The 19,215-nt window shown below is 37.1% G+C and overlaps 1 protein-coding gene across 4 annotated transcripts in view; it reads left to right on the top strand.

Moving 5' to 3' along the window:
* zbtb46 (zinc finger and BTB domain containing 46) overlaps nucleotides 1-19,215 on the top strand; it is a 91,859-nt gene that overhangs the window by 65,457 nt on the left and 7,187 nt on the right. For 2 of the 4 annotated variants that reach the window (XM_060893664.1, XM_060893665.1), the window contains exons 3-6: nucleotides 6,605-6,883; nucleotides 12,425-12,600; nucleotides 17,372-17,414; nucleotides 17,568-18,278. In XM_060893664.1, coding sequence (XP_060749647.1) covers nucleotides 6,605-6,883; nucleotides 12,425-12,600; nucleotides 17,372-17,414; nucleotides 17,568-18,067 — 998 coding nt within the window. In that variant the 3' untranslated portion in view covers nucleotides 18,068-18,278. Of the gene's footprint in view, nucleotides 1-6,604; nucleotides 6,884-12,424; nucleotides 12,601-17,371; nucleotides 17,423-17,567; nucleotides 18,279-19,215 lie in introns of those variants that run through there. The other 2 variants (XM_060893667.1, XM_060893666.1) reach the window with 2 other exon arrangements.

Raw genomic sequence — 19,215 nt, 5'->3', positions numbered from 1 at the left:
CCGACAGTCGTGTCCGTTTGTCGTGTGCAGTGTGAAGGCGGCTTTCCTCTGCTATGTTTTCTCAGTGATGCACACTCTGGGAGGGAGGGTCGATTATCATACAAACAAGAACGTACCTTTAAGATTTAGATTAAAAATTAGAAATCTATAGAATTTTATAGAGTAGAAAATAATGTTGTAACTTTAGTCATTGCACCATCCCCTCCTCACCCGAATATTAACACTTCCGGGTCTAAATGTTTACTTTTGAATTTATGGATTAAATACCGCACCACCCCACATACATCTTGCACAATATTGTCAGTCTGTCTGCGTACCGTTTTGTTTTCAGTGTATCAACATAGTTTTGTTTGTTGTTTTTTTTTTGCGCTCTTTGTTCACTGACTGCCTATTTCTGTTTAGTCATTTGCCTCATGTTTCCTATTGTTTGTTCCTGTTTTTTTCTTATAAACTCCATATGTATTCTACTTCCTCTAGTTCAGGATCTATCTTATAGAACACTGCACCCAATATGAATCAAGCTGCATTTCACAAACTTTAATCCAACACCATTCAACAAGGTGAAATGCTGTCTGCCTACCACCATGATCTCACCTCTCTTAGAATGTCTGAGCAATTGCCGAATTCCATTCAAGGACTGCCACCATTATGAACTACACCTGTGAAGACTCATGATTCCCGACAAGTATTCTGGCTCAACAAAGAGGTCTAAGGTGTTTCTACTCCAGTGCTGCAACCATTATCTCAGGTCTTCCTTAGTGTGACCACTCAGTGCACCATTGTCATGTCTCTGTTCACAGGGAAAGCATTGGTATGGGCATTAGCAGTTCAGGACAGTGATTTTTAGGTCAGGAACTCCTACTCTTACTTCTCACAATTGATTTGAGAGGTGTGTTTGAGTAACCAGTGGGAGGAAGGCACATCATCATGCAACTACTCCAGTTGAATACACCATTCAGTTTCGGACTCTTGCCAGGCAAAGTGGGTTGTCTTCTGGTAAGGACTGAACCCTAGCCTGCAAAAAACAGCGGCCCGACCAGCCTGGGATGCTGGTGTGCGGGCCGACAACCTGGGATGCTGGTGTGCGGTCCGACCAGCCTGGGATGCTGGTGTGCGGTCCGACCAGCCTGGGATGCTGGTGTGCGGTCCGACCAGCCTGGGATGCTGGTGTGCGGTCCGACCAGCCTGGGATGCTGGTGTGCGGTCCGACCAGCCTGGGATGCTGGTGTGCGGGCCGACCAGCCTGGGATGCTGGTGTGCGGGCCGACCAGCCTGGGATGCTGGTGTGCGGGCCGACCAGCCTGGGATGCTGGTGTGCTGGTTAACATATGTTGTCTTTTGGATGCTAGTATAATCCCAGCAAGACCACAACAAAACCCATTTGTTACATATCACATTTCTTAGTGCATATTCATAGTTAAATAAAGACCAAAAAATTTTCTAGAGAATTGCAATTCACTTTTTAATAAAGAAAAACATTCTGGATATTCCTATCATTTACATGGCTTTATATATAATGTATGTAAAAGTTTGTTTAAAATATTTATTGGACAATGACATTTTCCACCACACTGTAATATACACATGTGCACAAATAACGTTACACAATATAACCTTTACAACACACATTTTCTGTCTTAGCTTCCGCTCTCTCTTTTAGCGAGGAACAAGTAGTATGTGGTGGCGATGAACATGTGTTTTTTAAGAGGTGCTACCCGGAGTCGTTTGCCTTTAGACAACTCCTGCTTTATGTCTTCTTTATTCTCTGAAAAATTATAGACACAAAATAAGAAACAAAACTATATATCACTCATTTGTTTATATTGTACAATGAACGAGTTACAATAAAACAGCTACTGCTTAAGTTACATACCTTTTAAGCATTAGTATTTGTGCCCTGAAGAAGTCTTGCTTCCATCGTACCCAATAAACCTGAGTTTGGTCAAACATGTCATAATTAAAGTCCTTAATTTCGCTAGTTGAAACAACTGCCGTGCAGCCGTCATCCAGGTACCTCACGTATGCCAACATTCTGATTCCCAGTGATCAGCAGATTCGTCGTGTAGAAGGGGAAGCTTTATATTTACCCCAAAACAAAATCCTAATTACGGTGGCAAAAACAAGATGATCTGGAACACGTGCACTTATACTAATTTCGATAAACACTGTAAGGTAGTCGAAAATGTAGTCGACTAAATGTAGTCGAAAACATTTCGAAGATTTATTTTTGGAAAGTGCAGGAACTACATTTACCTTCGTGAACATAGTTGCTTTAAAGGTTGCTTCATTCTGTATGATTTACAGTATATGCTGATTCCCTCATGGAGCCTGGGAAGTCAACATTTGTTGGTATTACTATATTTAATTTGTGGAGACACTTTAATCCCTAACGAACGATTATTTAAAGTTTTTATTCTTTGTTATTCAAAGCTTTTTGAACTTTGTTATTTCAGTTCTTTATTCAAAAGAGGGAGCAAAAGAAATAACACACTTAGAATGAAATATATTCCAATATATTGTGTTTTAATCTTATATTAATGTGTTACATAGAAACATACACAAGCAAAAATAAAGTTTGTTCCCATAAAGCTCATTCCAGAAAGATCATACTGGTTAACCAGCTACACCAGCCCTGTTTTGCTTGATAACACCATGACTATGCTGGCCACCCAGCTATACCAGCACTATACCAGCACTGACCAGCATTATACCAGCACTATACCAGCATGAACCAGTAAAAACCAGCCTGGACTAGCATGGAATTCATGCTGGTTTATGCTGTATTTTTCAGCAGGGATTTCATGAATATTATTAATATGTAGGTATGAGCAATACTGCTGAGCTACAACCTTTTTTTAGGATCTTTGAGATAAATGGTCGGATAAGCGGTAGAAAATGAATGAATGAATGAATGAGATAAAGGGGTGGTTTGATATTGGCCTATAGTTGGATAGCTGGCTTGGGTCGAGGTCAGTTTTTTAATCAATGGTTTGATAACCGACAGCTTAAAATAATTCGTCACATAGCCTGTGCAAGGTAAGAATTTATTGTCTTTAGAATGGGTTAGGTAGCTACTGGTGGTATCCGTTTAAATAAATATGTGGGTAAGGGATTCAGTATGCAGGTTGATAATTTTGAAGAAGAAATCAGTGAAATTAATTCAGTCTCTTGAAGGGAAGTAAAACAGTCAGTAAGTACTGATCAAAAACAAATATCATCTACGGCATTATCTATTAAATTGTTTGGTATGAAATGAATGGTCTGAATTTCCTGCCTGATGTTATCAATTTTTCTATTGAAATAATTTTATTTTATAGTATAAAAATAATATATAATAGTGTGAATCCCTAAGCTCTGAAGGCTTTTTTTTTGTAGCTCTGAAGGCTTTCCTTCCAAGCTAATTCAAAATACTGATAATTATTTATCACACGGTGATGTGGCAAATTGCAAATATTGTGTCCGAAACGCAATTTAAACGATAATGATAATGGTCTGAGATAGCTTCTGATTGAGGCAGAGGGGTTCTCTTTGAGGGTTAGAATGAGATCAAGAGTGTGACCTCTATTATGAGTAGGTTCTATTACATTACCAAGACTCCTACCACCAAGTCTAAGATGGAAACAACTGCTGCTCTTGGCGGATCTTCTAATTTATCAAAATGAATATTAAAGTCTCCAACCATTGCTGCTTTGTCTAAGGAAACAACTACTCTTGAAATGTAATCTGCAAATTCACAGAGGAATTCAAAATATGTTCCAGGAGGCCAATAAATAACAATTAGAGAAACTGACTCATTAGACATACTTTTGTGGATACATGTGTTATGTTAGTATGAAGAACTTCGAATGAGTTGAACATATGTCAAGATTCTTGCTTGACGCCTAGCTTATCATCATGAATACCGGTGACACCTTCTCTGCTGCCTGTTAACCATGGCTGATGTATATAACTATAACCATGGCGGACAACTTCGTTTAATGTGACAAACTTGTTTGGTTTGACCCATGTTTCTGTTAAATACAGAACATGAATCTTCTGATCAGTAATAATTTCATTAGCCATAAGAGCTTTAGATGCAAGAGATCTTCTATTTAACAGTCCTAGTTTCAGATCAAAGATGCTGGCTGTGCATTGATCTAATTTTATGCTAACAAGGTTACTAAAACAAATTTCACTTTCCTGTGACAGCAAATTAAGTTTTATGCACTTCATATAGCACAAAATCTATCCTCCTGAAGGTGGTTTTCTACTGTTCAACGAATGCTTGGGCAATGATCTCTAGGCTATCCATGGCCACCACCAGGGTTAACCTTGGGGACTGGGAGGGGAGCCCAGAGGAGAGATTGTGGATGGATTCTCGGGACATCTTAGATTCTTTGTTCACTCAGGAATACCACAGCAATCATTTCGGACAAGCTGGCCCCAGACCTGTGGGCCACCAATGCAGAAGACCACCTAGAGGTGTTTGTAGAGAAGCGATTCTGTAACGTCAGCATTGCACCATCCCCTCCTTCCCAATAGAGGGAGACCTCACCTCACTCCTTTTTATTAAAAAAATCTCCGCACATAGATTCTACTTCCTACATCTGCCACACAAATGTAAATATAATTTATATATAATCCTATAAATGGAAATGATATTTACTTTTAATATTTACACTGAAGATTTAATCTAAATTTAAGATTAAATGTAAAAATAAGGTCTATCTAAATTTATTGGATTGGCCTCAATTGTTTAAAACAGCAAGAAAGAATATTTAACATTTTACTCACACAACACTATACACCCACTAAACAAGTATCCAGTACTTAGTTTATTTAGTTCTTTGTATTTGTTTAGCAGTTGGTAAGTTTACTTTCTTCTATGAAAGTTTATGTGCTAATTTAGGATATTTTAAGGTATGACTGTGCTATTTTCATTGTGGTTTGACTGATTAAACCTAATACATAACATGGTAATGTTAGGGTAAGACCTCACATTTGAAAAGTCTATATGCGTCCACTTGTAGACAATGCTATTGAGAAAATCTGAAAAATGCACACATGATCTATTAGCAAACTAAAAATCTGTCTATATCTTCTATTTAAAATTTTCTTACAAACATTTTCTCTACAACTACTTTTGTAACATTCTAGATATTAACTAGATTTGTAAAGTTCGTCTTGCAGTTTGCTTAGAAAAGTAATAGCAACAAACGCTTGATACATTTTTGTCTAAGAATAAGCAAAACAGAATGTTATCTTCTACAAGCCAACATAATAATCTGGCAATAGACCAGCTTCAGTCTAATGGTGCCGCTGAAGCTCAAGCATTTTCTAGCTTGTTCTAGCTCTGGTGAATTCAACCAAAGATTTTGCTATAGCAGCCTGGTCATAAATATTGTGAAAACTGCCTAGATGCGTATATAATTCTGCAGAGACTTGGGAAGCAGTGCTTTAATGTTTTTTGGACTCAGAAATCCCTTTCAGATAGCTTTCTATTGTGTCAACAGTTACTCCTGTTGAATATGTCCATCATGTTTGTATGACAGCATTATCCTGGATACTGTTGCTCTTGATTTACCACATTAGGCATAATCTGAAGAGGGGTTGTCATGCCTATTTATCTTATTTATAATATAGGTATGACAATTATGATATTATACCTATATGTTTGATGTCAAAACCTGTTACAATTTAGGCTACAAAATTTTATCTAAATAAGAGAGGCAAAATGTTTACATTTAGACAAAAAACAGGCTTTCAGCACCTTTCATGTATGGAAACCTATTAATAATAATAATAATAATTTTACAGAAAAAATGTATTCATGTGGGGGGCACGGTGGCTTAGTGGTTAGCACGTTCGCCTCACACCTCCAGGGTCGGGGTTCGATTCCCGCCTCCACCGTGTGTGTGTGTGGAGTTTGCATGTTCTCCCCGTGCCTCAGGGGTTTCCTCCGGGTACTCCGGTTTCCTCCCCCGGTCCAAAGACATGCATGGTAGGTTGATTGGCATCTCTGGAAAATTGTCCCTAGTGTGTGATTGCGTGAGTGAATGAGAGTGTGTATGTGCCCTGCGATGGGTTGGCACTCCGTCCAGGGTGTATCCTGCCTTGATGCCTGATGACGCCTGAGGTAGTTCGGATAAGCGGTAGAAGATGAATGAATGAATGAATGTAGTCATGTGTGTATTTGCAATCCAGGTTTGTTTTATCCAACAAGTAATCTGACTGGCTTTTCTATATAGATTTCAAATTGAAATTTAAGAGATCTGTAATTCCCAAACAACCCAAACAACCCAACCCTAACAACCCAAACCCTAACTGTAGAAATATTTTATATAATAAAATTTATATATTACAAATAGAAAAATACATATATTTTCTGCCTGATTTACATGTACCTAAATAATAGCTAGTTAGTTGTTTGTGGAAGTATCTTCATTTTACCATCAAGTCTCATACAATTCGTGCATATTTATAAGAAATTTGGTTCAAAAGTTTTTAGATTTTAACTTTTTTTACACTCTTCGAAATTCTGCAACACTCTTTGGTACACTTTGACTGTAACACTTGTATCTTTATCTTTTTTAATCCATTCACCAAATCAATCTTTCTTTTGTAGGAGCAGACGAGGCTGAGCCCAGTTCAGATACCCGAGACCAACGAATTGACTTTTTCATGAAGCAGGAGGAATCTGGTGAGCCGGGCTTCCATGGGTCCTCATTGGCCAATGACAGGGCAGAGGTGGTTGGAGGAAGTCAGGAGCAAGGTGGTTCTGTGGCCAACTTGCGGGCAGCACTAATGAGCAAGAACAGCCTGCTGTCGCTTGGGACAGAGATGTTTAGTGAAGAAAATACCCTGCTGTTTGATTACTTGCCCAAAGGAGGACACTCTCTCTCCCGTAAGTTATAGCTTATCATTTTGTTTGATATAAGACACCTTCCTGGAGTCTGCACACTTTGTAGGCCTCAGACTTTCCATGGGTTACTGTACGGTCATCAAGACTTGCACAATGCTGTGTTCATATAGGCTCCCTAGACTGCTTAATAGGCACATACACAAAGTTATCTAGGATACAGATTTCAAATATTAACTCTTTAGTATATTTCTATAGGTTTTTAAATGATTTCCATTATGCCTATGTAGTTACAGTAGAGGGTTGGTTGATGTGGTAGAATGTGGTAGAATGTGTTGTGACCATGCGCATAGTCTTGTAGAGTGTATGGTAGTCATAATTGTGGTCTTACATTAGTTGGTTCTTCTGTGAAAGTTAAGCTTAGCACATTTATATTACATTGAAAAACAAATATGATTTTACAGTCTCAGTAAATTTTGCTTTCTAACAATCCATTTATTAAGGTATCAACACATTAAATAATCTATCTTTTGTCTACATGCACTGACCATTTGACTATTTAGGTGTAAATTACAAATGTGTCATTGAAGAATAAGGATTTTGAAAGGGCAGTTTTTTAAATATTTGGAGTGTGGTATACATGGTATTATGTACATGTAGGGCATTTTTAATGGCCAAGTTATTAAAATGTTCAAGTGGAAACTTTTCCCCTCAGGATAATAGTTTCTTATTCCTTATAACTGATTATTGGTTTATGCTAAACGGTGGTTGGTCACCCAAATTCTATTTTATTCAGTGACTGCATAGTGAAAAAATATCTTACATTGTTATGACATGAATTAGATTTTAAAAATAGGCAAATGCATGATAGAAAAAAACAAATGGCTAAAGTGTCAATATTTTTTGGAATAAGACATTAATGTACCATGTCAGCACTGACGTCTCACCATTGTCAAACTAAATAAAGTAAAACTTTAGAAGGACCATGTAGACTGAAGTTAATAATCAGTGTTTCAATTGACAGGTTTTTAATGGGGTGGCCAATCTGAACAGGTCATTTAAAATATTTCAGTCTTGAAGACACAGTAAAAAGAATGTTTGTTAAGTAGAATTGGAGACATTGGAAAATCACCATTTGAAAGTAAAATATGACTGTTATTATGATCTGCTAAATAGAAATACTCTAGGGAGGAGGTATACCTACTGGCTATATAACCATAAAACCATTGCTTTTGCTTCAGAGTCAAAGTATGCATTTTTTTTTTGATGACTCCTGGCATTGTCACCTGGTCATTCAGATTATTCACGAGCAAATTGAATTGTTTTTCCCAATTAGACTCACACATAAGTGGTTTTCTTAAGATTACACAGCTGTTTAGTCTCAATCCTTTTAGTTCTCTTACAATGTGCATCTGGAAATGTTCTTATTTTCACTAGTAAAACATAAACTCTACTGTTTTTTTTTTTGTTGTTGTTTTGTTTTGTTTTGTTTTTTATGATTTGATTTCACCGATTATTAAAGTGATCTCCTATTACAATCAGAGTATTATAACCACATTGCTTCTTAGAAGATGATCATTCACCACTATCTTTCCAGGTTTAATGTGTTAGGCAGTTCCTAACCTTTAATCTTAGAACTTTTTTGTTTCAATAGTCTCCTTATTTGATTCTTTGTTTAATCCAGGCCAGTAATTTGATTGTTCTGAAAAATAACATTATTTCAATGACCACAAAATATGGCTTGACATGGTTGTTTAAGAAATGAGAAGCTACTCAGTGTATCCATTAAATAACCTGTTACTAGCTGAAACCTATTAATCACTACAATAATTATCAAATGCATAGGGTGTGCTTGATACATATTAATGACTGCAGTAATTTTCTAATAGATAGTCTATGCTTTGACACAGTCCCCTAGCCATCACAATTAGTGGCCAAATCCCTCAGACCATTACTCTTGCCCAGTTTTACTGCTTTCACAACACCAACTTTAAGAACTGACTGGTCACTTATACTGACTGTTCGCCTAATATATTACACCCCTTGTCAGGTGCATTGTAATGAAATTAGCTGAACCGAAGTATCTGAATTAAAGTTTTTCATCTGCACTGCATGTAGCATTTGCAATTTAACATTTACACTGATCCACTTTTATACATTATGCACTATTTTACAGTTAATGTTTAGTCTCATTTTCATAAGTTCTTTATGTTTAGGCTTCTTTGCTTCAGATATTTACTACACTTTGCTTCAGATATTTACTTCACCAGTACACCAAGACAAAGTCCTTGTACATGTAAAAACCGGCGGAATAAAGCTGATTCTGATCTTTCTACCTAGATATGGGACTAGATGTGTACTGTTTATTGAAAATGAATCACCACAGAATGAATGATGACTAGCAGAGCACTGAAACTGAAATGGTATTCTATGTGTTGCACTGGTACAATCTATTGCAGCATTGTTGCTGTGATTTTTAAACACCTCATTGTTATTGTTAGGCTGAGAACACTGTTCTAATTTTATTTTGACAGCTAAAGAGGTTTTGACAATGTGAACTGATAAGGTGGGCACCACAGGAGCACAAAAATTATTTGTTGCAATCACCTTAACTTGACCAAACTATATGGAGAGAAGTGTGCGAATCAATTTCAGAGAAAAAGTGGCACTCTATTTCGTTATAGATATTTATTTTATGACATCTGCATTATTTTTCAATATATTAAAAAATTATATAATAATTTTGTTTTACAGTAAAATGTTTGTGAGTGTAAAGAAAGCATCATTTACATAACAGATCACGTTTCAGATATGGGCAAAAAAGCTAAAACAATGAAGTCCATTTTGCATGCAAAAAATAAGTGTGTGTTATAAAGTTGCACACATTGTACCTGAGACTAAATTTAAATTGCCATGCCAAACCATGACTTTTTTATTTTAATAATGTTTACTACTCTTTATAGTACTTTTTATGTAGAAGTGTTTAATTCTACATAAAAGCCTGGCATCCCATAAAATTTCATTCATATAGAGAATTCCATACTTTAGCAAATCAAATATCTTTTGGCCTACTTGTACATTTAATTCAAACTTTTTTTTAGTGGACAGTGCAGTCTTTATGACAAATCTCCAATCAGTAATGCTTATGCTTCTCTTAAGTATTTTTTGCAGATTCAAATACAAAGTGTATGTTTAATGAGTACAAGCTCATTAGAAAATTGAGCTCAAAGTGGTAAATTCACATCATCAATAAGTACAGGAAATCCATTCCACTTGCAGACATCTATGTCAATACCATTAGAAGAGGAGGTAAAGTCATGAGCTCATGAGCCATTCCTTCCCATCACCATTCTCTTTTATTTAATCTAGTCAAGGCATTTTTGATTGTTGACTTTCACATATATTGAACCACCTATTGGTGTTCCTGGGTGGGCCAACTGTTTTTTTTGCTGTTGTTTTTTTCCCTCTTCAAAAGTGCTTTGAAGTCTCTATTAATGAGCAGATTAATATTGGCTCACTAGGCCACAGACCAAGAATTTTTTAAGGGCCGGTTTAAGTATTTCAGAAAGATGTGGGTCTTTACCTGTTATTTGAAGGAATTCAGTGACTCTTAGACTACTTCCTCTAGATGTTCGGACCATCTAGGGGAAGTTCATTCCATCACCTAGATGCCAGAATAGAGAAGAGACTAGATGCATACCTACCTTGTACTCACTGGTGGAACCAATGGTGAAACCAGTCGAGCAGTGCTAGAAGGTCTGAGCGAGTGGGCTACAGTGTGAGGAGTGATAAGAACTTTGAGGTAAGATGGTGCTGGTCCATTTTTAGCTTTGTAGGTAAGCATCAGTGTTTTTAGCAAGGAAAGAATTCTACAGTCATAGAACACATTTTTTGTGACCTTCTGGGCCTTTTTGTGTTCCTGAGCTCAGTGCATCCTTTCTTATTTAAAACTTTATGAATTTTTTTTTGGTCAAAATTATTTTCTATCTCTGATGTGTTTAACTGAAAAAGAATACAATTGTAAATTCTGAAAAGCCTAATGACAGCTTGCAAAATAAAGTTGTCAGTGATGGATCTTTGGAGTTTATATGGAGAGTTAACAGCAGATTCCAAATGTAAATGCCTTCACTAAAATCAATCGTAGAGCTTTTATCTGCTTATTTCTAATTGAAATAATGAGGAAATTGCTCACACCTGACCATGAAACAGGTGAGCAGCCAATGACACAATTACATTTGGTCCCAATGTTCACCTCTTTTGGCTGTACATACCCACAAATGAAACCTGAAATTGTATGCTTTTTTATTCAATATTTGATTTTTACTCAACTATACTCTGGTAGACAAAATGTAAAAATATGTTGATCCTTGGCAAAATAAGTTAAATAATAAATTGAAATAAGCATTTATTAATATAAATAATATTCACTAATAACCATTTTTTTAGTAAGCACAGGAGCTGAAATTGTCTTATGCCACACTGTATGCATATAGTTTATATAAGGGTATGTATATGAATTTGTAATGATACTGCAAATGAGGTCAAAGCATCAGTAAGACAAGAAATGGGAAAGGATGTTTAAAGACAGCTTGTATCAGACTCCACTCATAGTCCCAACCTTTAGTGATAGGGAGAGGAGAAGGGGAGGGAAATAAAGTGGTTTTATTTGAAAATGGTAAATACCATGTTTGTGCGTGAATCTGCTAGATGTTTTTGTAGATTTGGGGTGGTTGGTCGGTTTACATCAACATAAGCAGGCAAACCATAAGCATCCACACACATTTGAATTCAAACTTAATTCTTTTCATTGCAGTACCTTTACACTATCAAATATTTCATCAGTGTGCTATTTAGATTTTAAAAAAAACTTCCAATACAAACTACAAGCTATCATCTTTTAAAAAGAGTTACTCACTCTTTTTAAATTTTATTTAAAAGAAGCAAATAACTAATACAAATATTAAATTAAACTTTGCCTCTTTGTCAGCTATTTTCAATAACCAATATCCTGATATTATAAATTTACCTCTTCTTTTCTCCTTGGATGTCAAATAATGTTTGGTGTATTTCAGTGTAACTGAAGTAACAAACTTCAGGAATCTTTGTTTTGTTTTGTTTCCTTTCGCTCCGCTTTGCTTCGCTTTATTTTGTTTTGTTTTGTTTTGTTCCTCCTCTCCACAATTACGCATGTCCAGATGGGAGAGATGATAAAAATGGAGACAGTATTCAACTCCTGTCCTCACATGCTGCTGCTTTTACTTTATTCCCTTACTTAAATAAAATTTTATTTATATAGCACTTTTAACAGTGGACAATGACACTGTTACACTTACAGAAATCTGGATGTAGATTTATATTTATCCATAATAACCAAACCAGAGGTCAGCCAGATAATCAGCCCCATTTCTATTCCTTTGCTCCCTCTCTGGTTGTAAACTGCAGTGTTTAGCCCTAAACTCAAAATTTCATATGAAATGAAATGATCAACCCCTCCCCCAAATGCCCCCACACTGGCCCCCGTGCTATGTGGAAGAGGGCAACTGATCTGAGTGCAGGTGGGTGAGACTCCTTTCCTGTGCTCCCCAGGCTCTCACTGCTCCAGTGGTGGCCATTGCAAACGCAGGGCATCTTCATTCTCTTCTCCACCTACTCTTGCTCGTCTTCTTCCTCTGTGGCCCCCAGGGGCCTTCAGCCTGCCTCTAGCCTGGGGCTCTTCAGAAAATCAAGATGTGGAGCAGGACACAGGGCAGTCACCCTCTGAGGTAAGTGCTTGTAGCAGTTCAGACACTTTATTCAAGGTCCCCAGAACCCCCTCTCACTATTCTGCACTAATATTTTTTGTCTTTATGTTTCAGTCATATATAAAATATTAACTGCATTTTCTCTTCCTCAGCTTTGCTTCCTAAACCAAATATGCCTAAATATACACATATTACTAGGCACTGAAACTGCATAATATCCATTGTGAATCTTAGCCTTAAAAAAACTATAGCTGGTCTACTTGAGCATGTGAAATGATCTACTTGAGCTGGTCTACTTGAGCATCTTCTATTAGTCCAGTGAATTGCATTTCCCTTTGTCTGTTTATGTTGCATTTTGCTGAATAAGCCATCTGTTCCATTAGAGCATTTTTGTTGTTGTTTGTTTTGTGATTTTTTTTAGAACAAAGTACTGTATAGTGATCTTATTGGAAGAGAGAGAGAAACATGGGAGTCAAAAATAGTGACTACAAGTATATGTCAGACCTATATTCATTCAAAGTACTGTATACTCCCTTTTGTCTATTGATAGCGCAAACTATGCCCTTGACACATGAAGGATCTCACTATCCTCACTATTAATTTTCATTACTTTGCCTTCTTATATATATATATATATATATATATATATATATATATATATATATATATATATATACACACACACACACACACACACACACACACACACACACACACACACAGGGTACGGAAAGTATTCAGACCCCTTTAAATTTTCACTCTTTGTTTCATTGCAGCCATTTGGTAAAATTAAAAAAGTTCATTTTATTTCTCATTAATGTACACTCTTTACAGAAAAAAAAACAGACATGTAGAAATTTTTGCAAATTTATTAAAAAAGAAAAACTGAAATATCACATGGTCCTAAGTATTCAGACCCTTTGCTGTGACACTCATATTTAACTCGCATGCTGTCCATTTCTTCTGATCCTCCTTGAGCTGGTTCTACTCCTTCATTGGAGTCCAGCTGTGTTTAATTAAACTGATTGGACTTGATTAGGAAAGGCACACACCTGTCTATATAAGACCTTACAGCTTACAGTGCATGTCAGAGAAAATGAGAATCATGAGGTCGAAGGAACTGCCCAAGGAACTCAGAGACAGAATTGTGGCAAGGCACGGATCTGGGCAAGGTTACAAAAGAATTTCTGCAGCACTCAAGGTTCCTAAGAGCACAGTGGCCTTCATAATCCTTAAATGGAAGAAGTTTGGGACGACCAGAACTCTTACTAGACCTGGCCGTCCAGCCAAACTGAGCAATCGTGGGAGAAGAGCCTTGGTGAGAGAGGTAAAGAAGAACCCAAAGATCACTGTGGCTGAGCTCCAGAGATGCAGTAGGGAGATGGGAGAAAGTTTCAGAAAATCAACTATCACTGCAGCCCACCACCAGTTGGGGCTCTATGGTAGAGTGGCCCAACGGAAGCCTTTCCTCAGTGCAAGACATATGAAAAAACACATGAAGGAGAAATAAGATCCTCTGGTCTGATGAGACCAAGACTGAACTTTTTGGCGTTAATTCTAAGCGGTATGTGTGGAGAAAACCAGGCACTGCTCATCACCTGCCCAATACAATCCCAACAGTGAAACATGGTGGTGGCAGCATCATTCTATGGGGGTGTTTTTCAGCTGCAGGGACAGGACGACTGGTTGCAATTGAAGGAAAGATGAATGTGGCCAAGTACAGAGATATCCTGGAAGAAAACCTCTTCCAGAGTGCTCAGGACCTCAGACTGGGCCGAAGGTTCACCTTCCTACAAGACAATGACCATAAGCACACAGCTAAAATAACAAAGGAGTAGCTTTAGAACAACTCTGTGACCATTCTTGTCTGGCCCAGCCAGAGCCCTGGCCTAAACCAAATTAAGCATCTCTGGAGAGTAGTGTTAATTTCGTCAGACGAGACGAAATATGTTCGTCAACAACCTTTTTTTCATGACTAACACGAGACGATGACAAGACTGCACCACTGTCCAAAAACGCTGACTAAGACTAAATTAACATGCATTATTGTTGACAAAAAAAGACGAGACGAAAATGTTTTGTATAAAATAAAAACTAAGATAAAATCTCAGAACGAAAAATATTCAGAACGAGTTCGAGGCTTCGCGCTGTTTAGTGTGTGCGTAGAAACAATTTGTCCACATGCCGCTCAAAAAAAAACCTCCTAAGCACAAGTCCACCGTCTAGGCAGCTTTTTGTGTTCAATTATATTTCCTGTCGCTGCGCAGGCTCTTTTATTGTACATGACAGCTTATGTCCCGATGACCGGTCTGCATTACGATTAAAAGCAGTATCAATAAAGTAAAAAATGTGATGTGCAGTCAAGCTCGAGTGTATGCACTGTTTAAACGAGTGTTCTTAACTTGTCACTGATACTTTTGTGATTCGCGGACTGTAAATAGGTTGTATTTTAGGCCCACAGTAAAGTAGGCCTATTCTGTATATTTATTTTATTTCTGATTTGAACAGAAACATGAGACACAAGGCAACCAAAACAGTTTTAAAAAACCTTTGTAACTTAAGTTTTCAGTAACTCTACTCTTCGGAACAGGTTAATCATTTGTGAATGTGTCTCCTAAATCAGAAATTGAAAACCCGACACGTTTAACATTTGCATTCAACAAAAATCATTGAACAATTGTATTTTGTCAGGTAATTATGACATTTAACCAATGTTTGAGATATGTTAAACACTTTTTTACTGAAATGTTCATCAGTAATAATCTCAGTAATAATGTGTTATTTTAAAAAAGACTACAATTTTTTGACTAAAACTAGACTAAAATTAAAAGACTTTTAGTCGACTAAAACTTGACTAAGATACCTTTAGTTTTCTTTTGACTAAAACTAGACTAAAATGACGAGACTTTTAGTCAACTAAAACTTGACTAACAAAAAAAGATATGTGAATGACTAAATATGACTAAAACTAACAAGGACATTTGGCACAAGATTAAGACTAAGACTAAATTAAAAATAGGTGACGAAATTAACACCACCGGAGAGACCTGAAAATAGCTGTCCACCAACATTCACCATCCAACCTGACGGAACTGTAAATGATCTGCAAGGAATGGCAGAGGATCCCCAAATCCAGGTGTGAAAAACATGTTGCATCATTCTCAAGAAGACTCATGGCTGTACTAGCTTAAAAGGGTGCTTCTACTCAATACTGAGCAAAGGGTCTGAATACTTATGACCATGTGATATTTCAGTTTTTCTTTTTTAATAAATTTGCAAAAATTTCTACATGTCTTTTTTCTTTCTGTAAAGATGGGGTGCTGAGTGTACATTAATGAGAAATAAAATGAACTTTTTTAATTTTACCAAATGCGCTGCAATGAAATAAAGAGTGAAAAATTTAAAGGGGTCTGAAAACTTTCAGTACCCACTGTATACAGCTCAAAAACTTTGAAAAAGCGTATCTCAGAACATTAGAATATTTCATATACAAATACCACAACTCTCAGTACAGTTTCATTACAAGGTACACACTACATGCTACCACAATAATGGGGAAGACTGCTGACCTCAGAAGCCACAGAAGATCATTGCTGAAAGGACTGACTGTTCACAAAGTGCTGTATCAAAGCATATTCATGGAAAGTTGACTGTAAGGGCAAAGTGTGGAAGGAAAAGGTGCACAAGCAACAGGGATGACTGTAGCCTTGAGAAGTCGTAGTCAAGCAAAGCCGATTCAAGAACATGGGGGGGCATGACAAGGAGTGGACTGTTCCTGGAGTTAATTCATCAAGAGCCACCGAACACTGAAATGTACCGGAAATGGGATACAAATGACACATCCCCAGTGTCAGGCCACGCCTGTACCAGAGACAATGTCAGAAGTGTCTTACCTGGGCTAAAGCCCTCCTTTCAGATGAATGTAAGTTTTGCATTTTATTTGAAAATCAAGGTTCCAGAGTCTGAAGAAAGAGAGAAGAGGAACAGAATCCAATTTGCTTGAAGTAAAGTGTAAAGGGTTCACAGTCTGTGATAATTTGGGTTCCATATTATCTGCTGGTGTTGGTCAACTGTATTTTATTAAGTCTAAAGTTAATGCAACCATCAACCAAGAGATTTTAGAGTACTTCAGGCTTCCATCTGCCTACATGCTTAAGATACCGAGTTCCTTTTCCAGCTGGACTTGGCCCCAGCCCACAGTGCCAAAACTACACCGAATTGGATTGCTAACCGTGATGTTACTGTTTGACTGGCCAGCCAACTCACCTGACCAGAACACTATAGAGAATCCATGGGGTATTGTCAAGAGGAAGATGAGAGACACCAGACTCCACAGTAGAGAAGAGCTGAAGGCCACTATAAAAACAACCTAAGCTTCCATTACACCTCAGCAGTGCTACAGGCTGATCGCATCCATGCCACACCACACCACATTGTCGCATCCGTTGCCATGCCACATTGACACATTAATTTGTGCAAAAGAAGGCCCAAACAAATATTAAGTGCATAATTGAACATACTTTACTCAGAAGTTGACATTACTGTATTATAAATCATTTATTTGATTAGCTTATGAAATATTTTAAAATTTTGAGATACTGGATTTTGAAGAAAAGGCTATGAAAAGGCTATATATATAGATAGATATAGATAGACATGGGGGTTGTTTTGTTTTTTGTTTTGTGTGTGTCTGTGTGTGTTTGACAGTCTGCATACATTAAGAGAATACTCCATTATACAGGTTCTGTATCTTATCAGATGGATTAAACAGTGTGTGCATGTATTCTTACAGGAAGAAGTGCAAGAGGAAGAAGATAATCTATGTAACACTGCAGGTATTTGTGTATGTATGCAACTGAGTTCTTCTGGTCTCTCTTACCTTATCTAGCCTTCTTTCTATGCTTTCATTTGTAAATTATTTTTCCTATAAAGAAGAGCAGATCCTTGTGTTAGTTCACATTTCTCTTTCTCTTTTTTCTCTCTATCAGGCAGTAGCCAGGCTCCTATAGTGGTGGATCAGATGGCAAAGGAGAAGCATGGTGTGTGTGTGGCACAAGAGTTGGCCTGCTCCCTGTGCAAGCAACTGTTTAGCAGCCTGCTCCAGCTGAGGCAGCATGAGTACCACCATACCTTCTCATTAATGCAGCTCTCTATGGACTACTTTGAGCCGCGCCCCCCCTCCAGTGGCCGCTACCTTTGCTCACGCTGTCCAGCCAGCTTCACGCTTAAGTCCAATGCTGACCGCCATGAGAAAACAATTCACTTCAAATGCAAACTCCTACAGTGTACCAACTGTCTCAAACATTTTCGTGACCGCACCGATCTCAGTCGTCACCTGGCATCTGTTCACTCAGGAGAGCGAGGCTATGAATGTCCGTCTTGCTCTCGTGCCTTTGCAACACAGAAGAACCTGGCCACGCATATCAGGCTCTGCTTGGTGGATGCCCCTTCTTCCAAGCCACATTCCAGCCCACATAACAAAGATTGAACTTGCACATTTTTATTTTCAAATAAAAGTATCATTTTATCCTATAAGCTATAATAAAGACAGCAAAGCATCATCAACAACTCAGGGGTCCAGTGAGATTTGTACAAGCTTTGTACCAAATATATAACATACAAAGATAACATTTTTGTACAAATTAATTTGTGAAATTAATTTTGTTCATTTGTGAATTAAAGCATATATTTTATGTTTTGATGTCTTTTGATTACTGTACATGCATATTCACCAGCTGAACAACTTACTAAACAAAAACTAAGATATAAAAAGTACCTTATTTTGTGGACATATATATGGGTTTGGGCAGTTTATACCGTGAACACAGTATTTGTACTGTAGAAATTAATTAAATAAGTACAAGTGCTCTTGCTGTCTGCTGCTGTTCTCAAAAATTAGTTTTAAGCAGTTCTACATCTTAATGATTCTCACACACTTACACACAATAGATGATATTTTAAATCTTTTAATCTAGGTATCTTAGCCATAAACTAAAATGCATTTTGTTTGTTTTAACATATTGCTTTTTTAGGATATTGACTTAAATGTCCATTATGAATATTCTGAAATCACAAGCCTTAACCACCCTAAATATTTTTTACATTCCAACTTTACATTTCCAGACACTTTATGATGCCAATAACATATCTATCTAACATATAAGTGTTTAAAAAAAAAAAAGAATATTCCTTGAACAGGTCAGTTCAGTCCAGAGGGAAGTGTGAACGTCATTTCTTAAGAGCTTTACTAAAAGTGTTTAAAAAGGTGCATCTCTTTTCACAATCACATCCTGTTTTGAAAAATAGATAAAGAACAAAACCAATTGATCATGTTAAAAATTTTAAATAAAAACGGAAAACTCAAAACTAATTGTGTATTGATATGTAAATAAGAAAAAAAGACCTTTTGGTAGGTTTTAAAAATTCAAACACTAACTGTAATAAGAATAAGTATGAGCTTTGAGACACAACATTAGTTTGTTTAGTGGATATTAGTGTTGGCTGGGGGCTTGAGTAGCGAAACATGGAAGGAGGGGGATATGCGATAATCGGGGGGGATCTTCAGGCAGTACATAACTGGGTTCAGGTGTTTAATTATCTTGAATAGGCAGACATATTCTCACTTTCTTACTGGAC

This window comes from Tachysurus vachellii, chromosome 19 (assembly GCF_030014155.1).
Source record: "Tachysurus vachellii isolate PV-2020 chromosome 19, HZAU_Pvac_v1, whole genome shotgun sequence".
Classification (NCBI taxonomy): domain Eukaryota; kingdom Metazoa; phylum Chordata; class Actinopteri; order Siluriformes; family Bagridae; genus Tachysurus; species Tachysurus vachellii.
The sequence above is the reverse complement of the archived record's forward strand: the minus strand, read 5'-3'. Positions and strand labels throughout refer to the sequence as shown.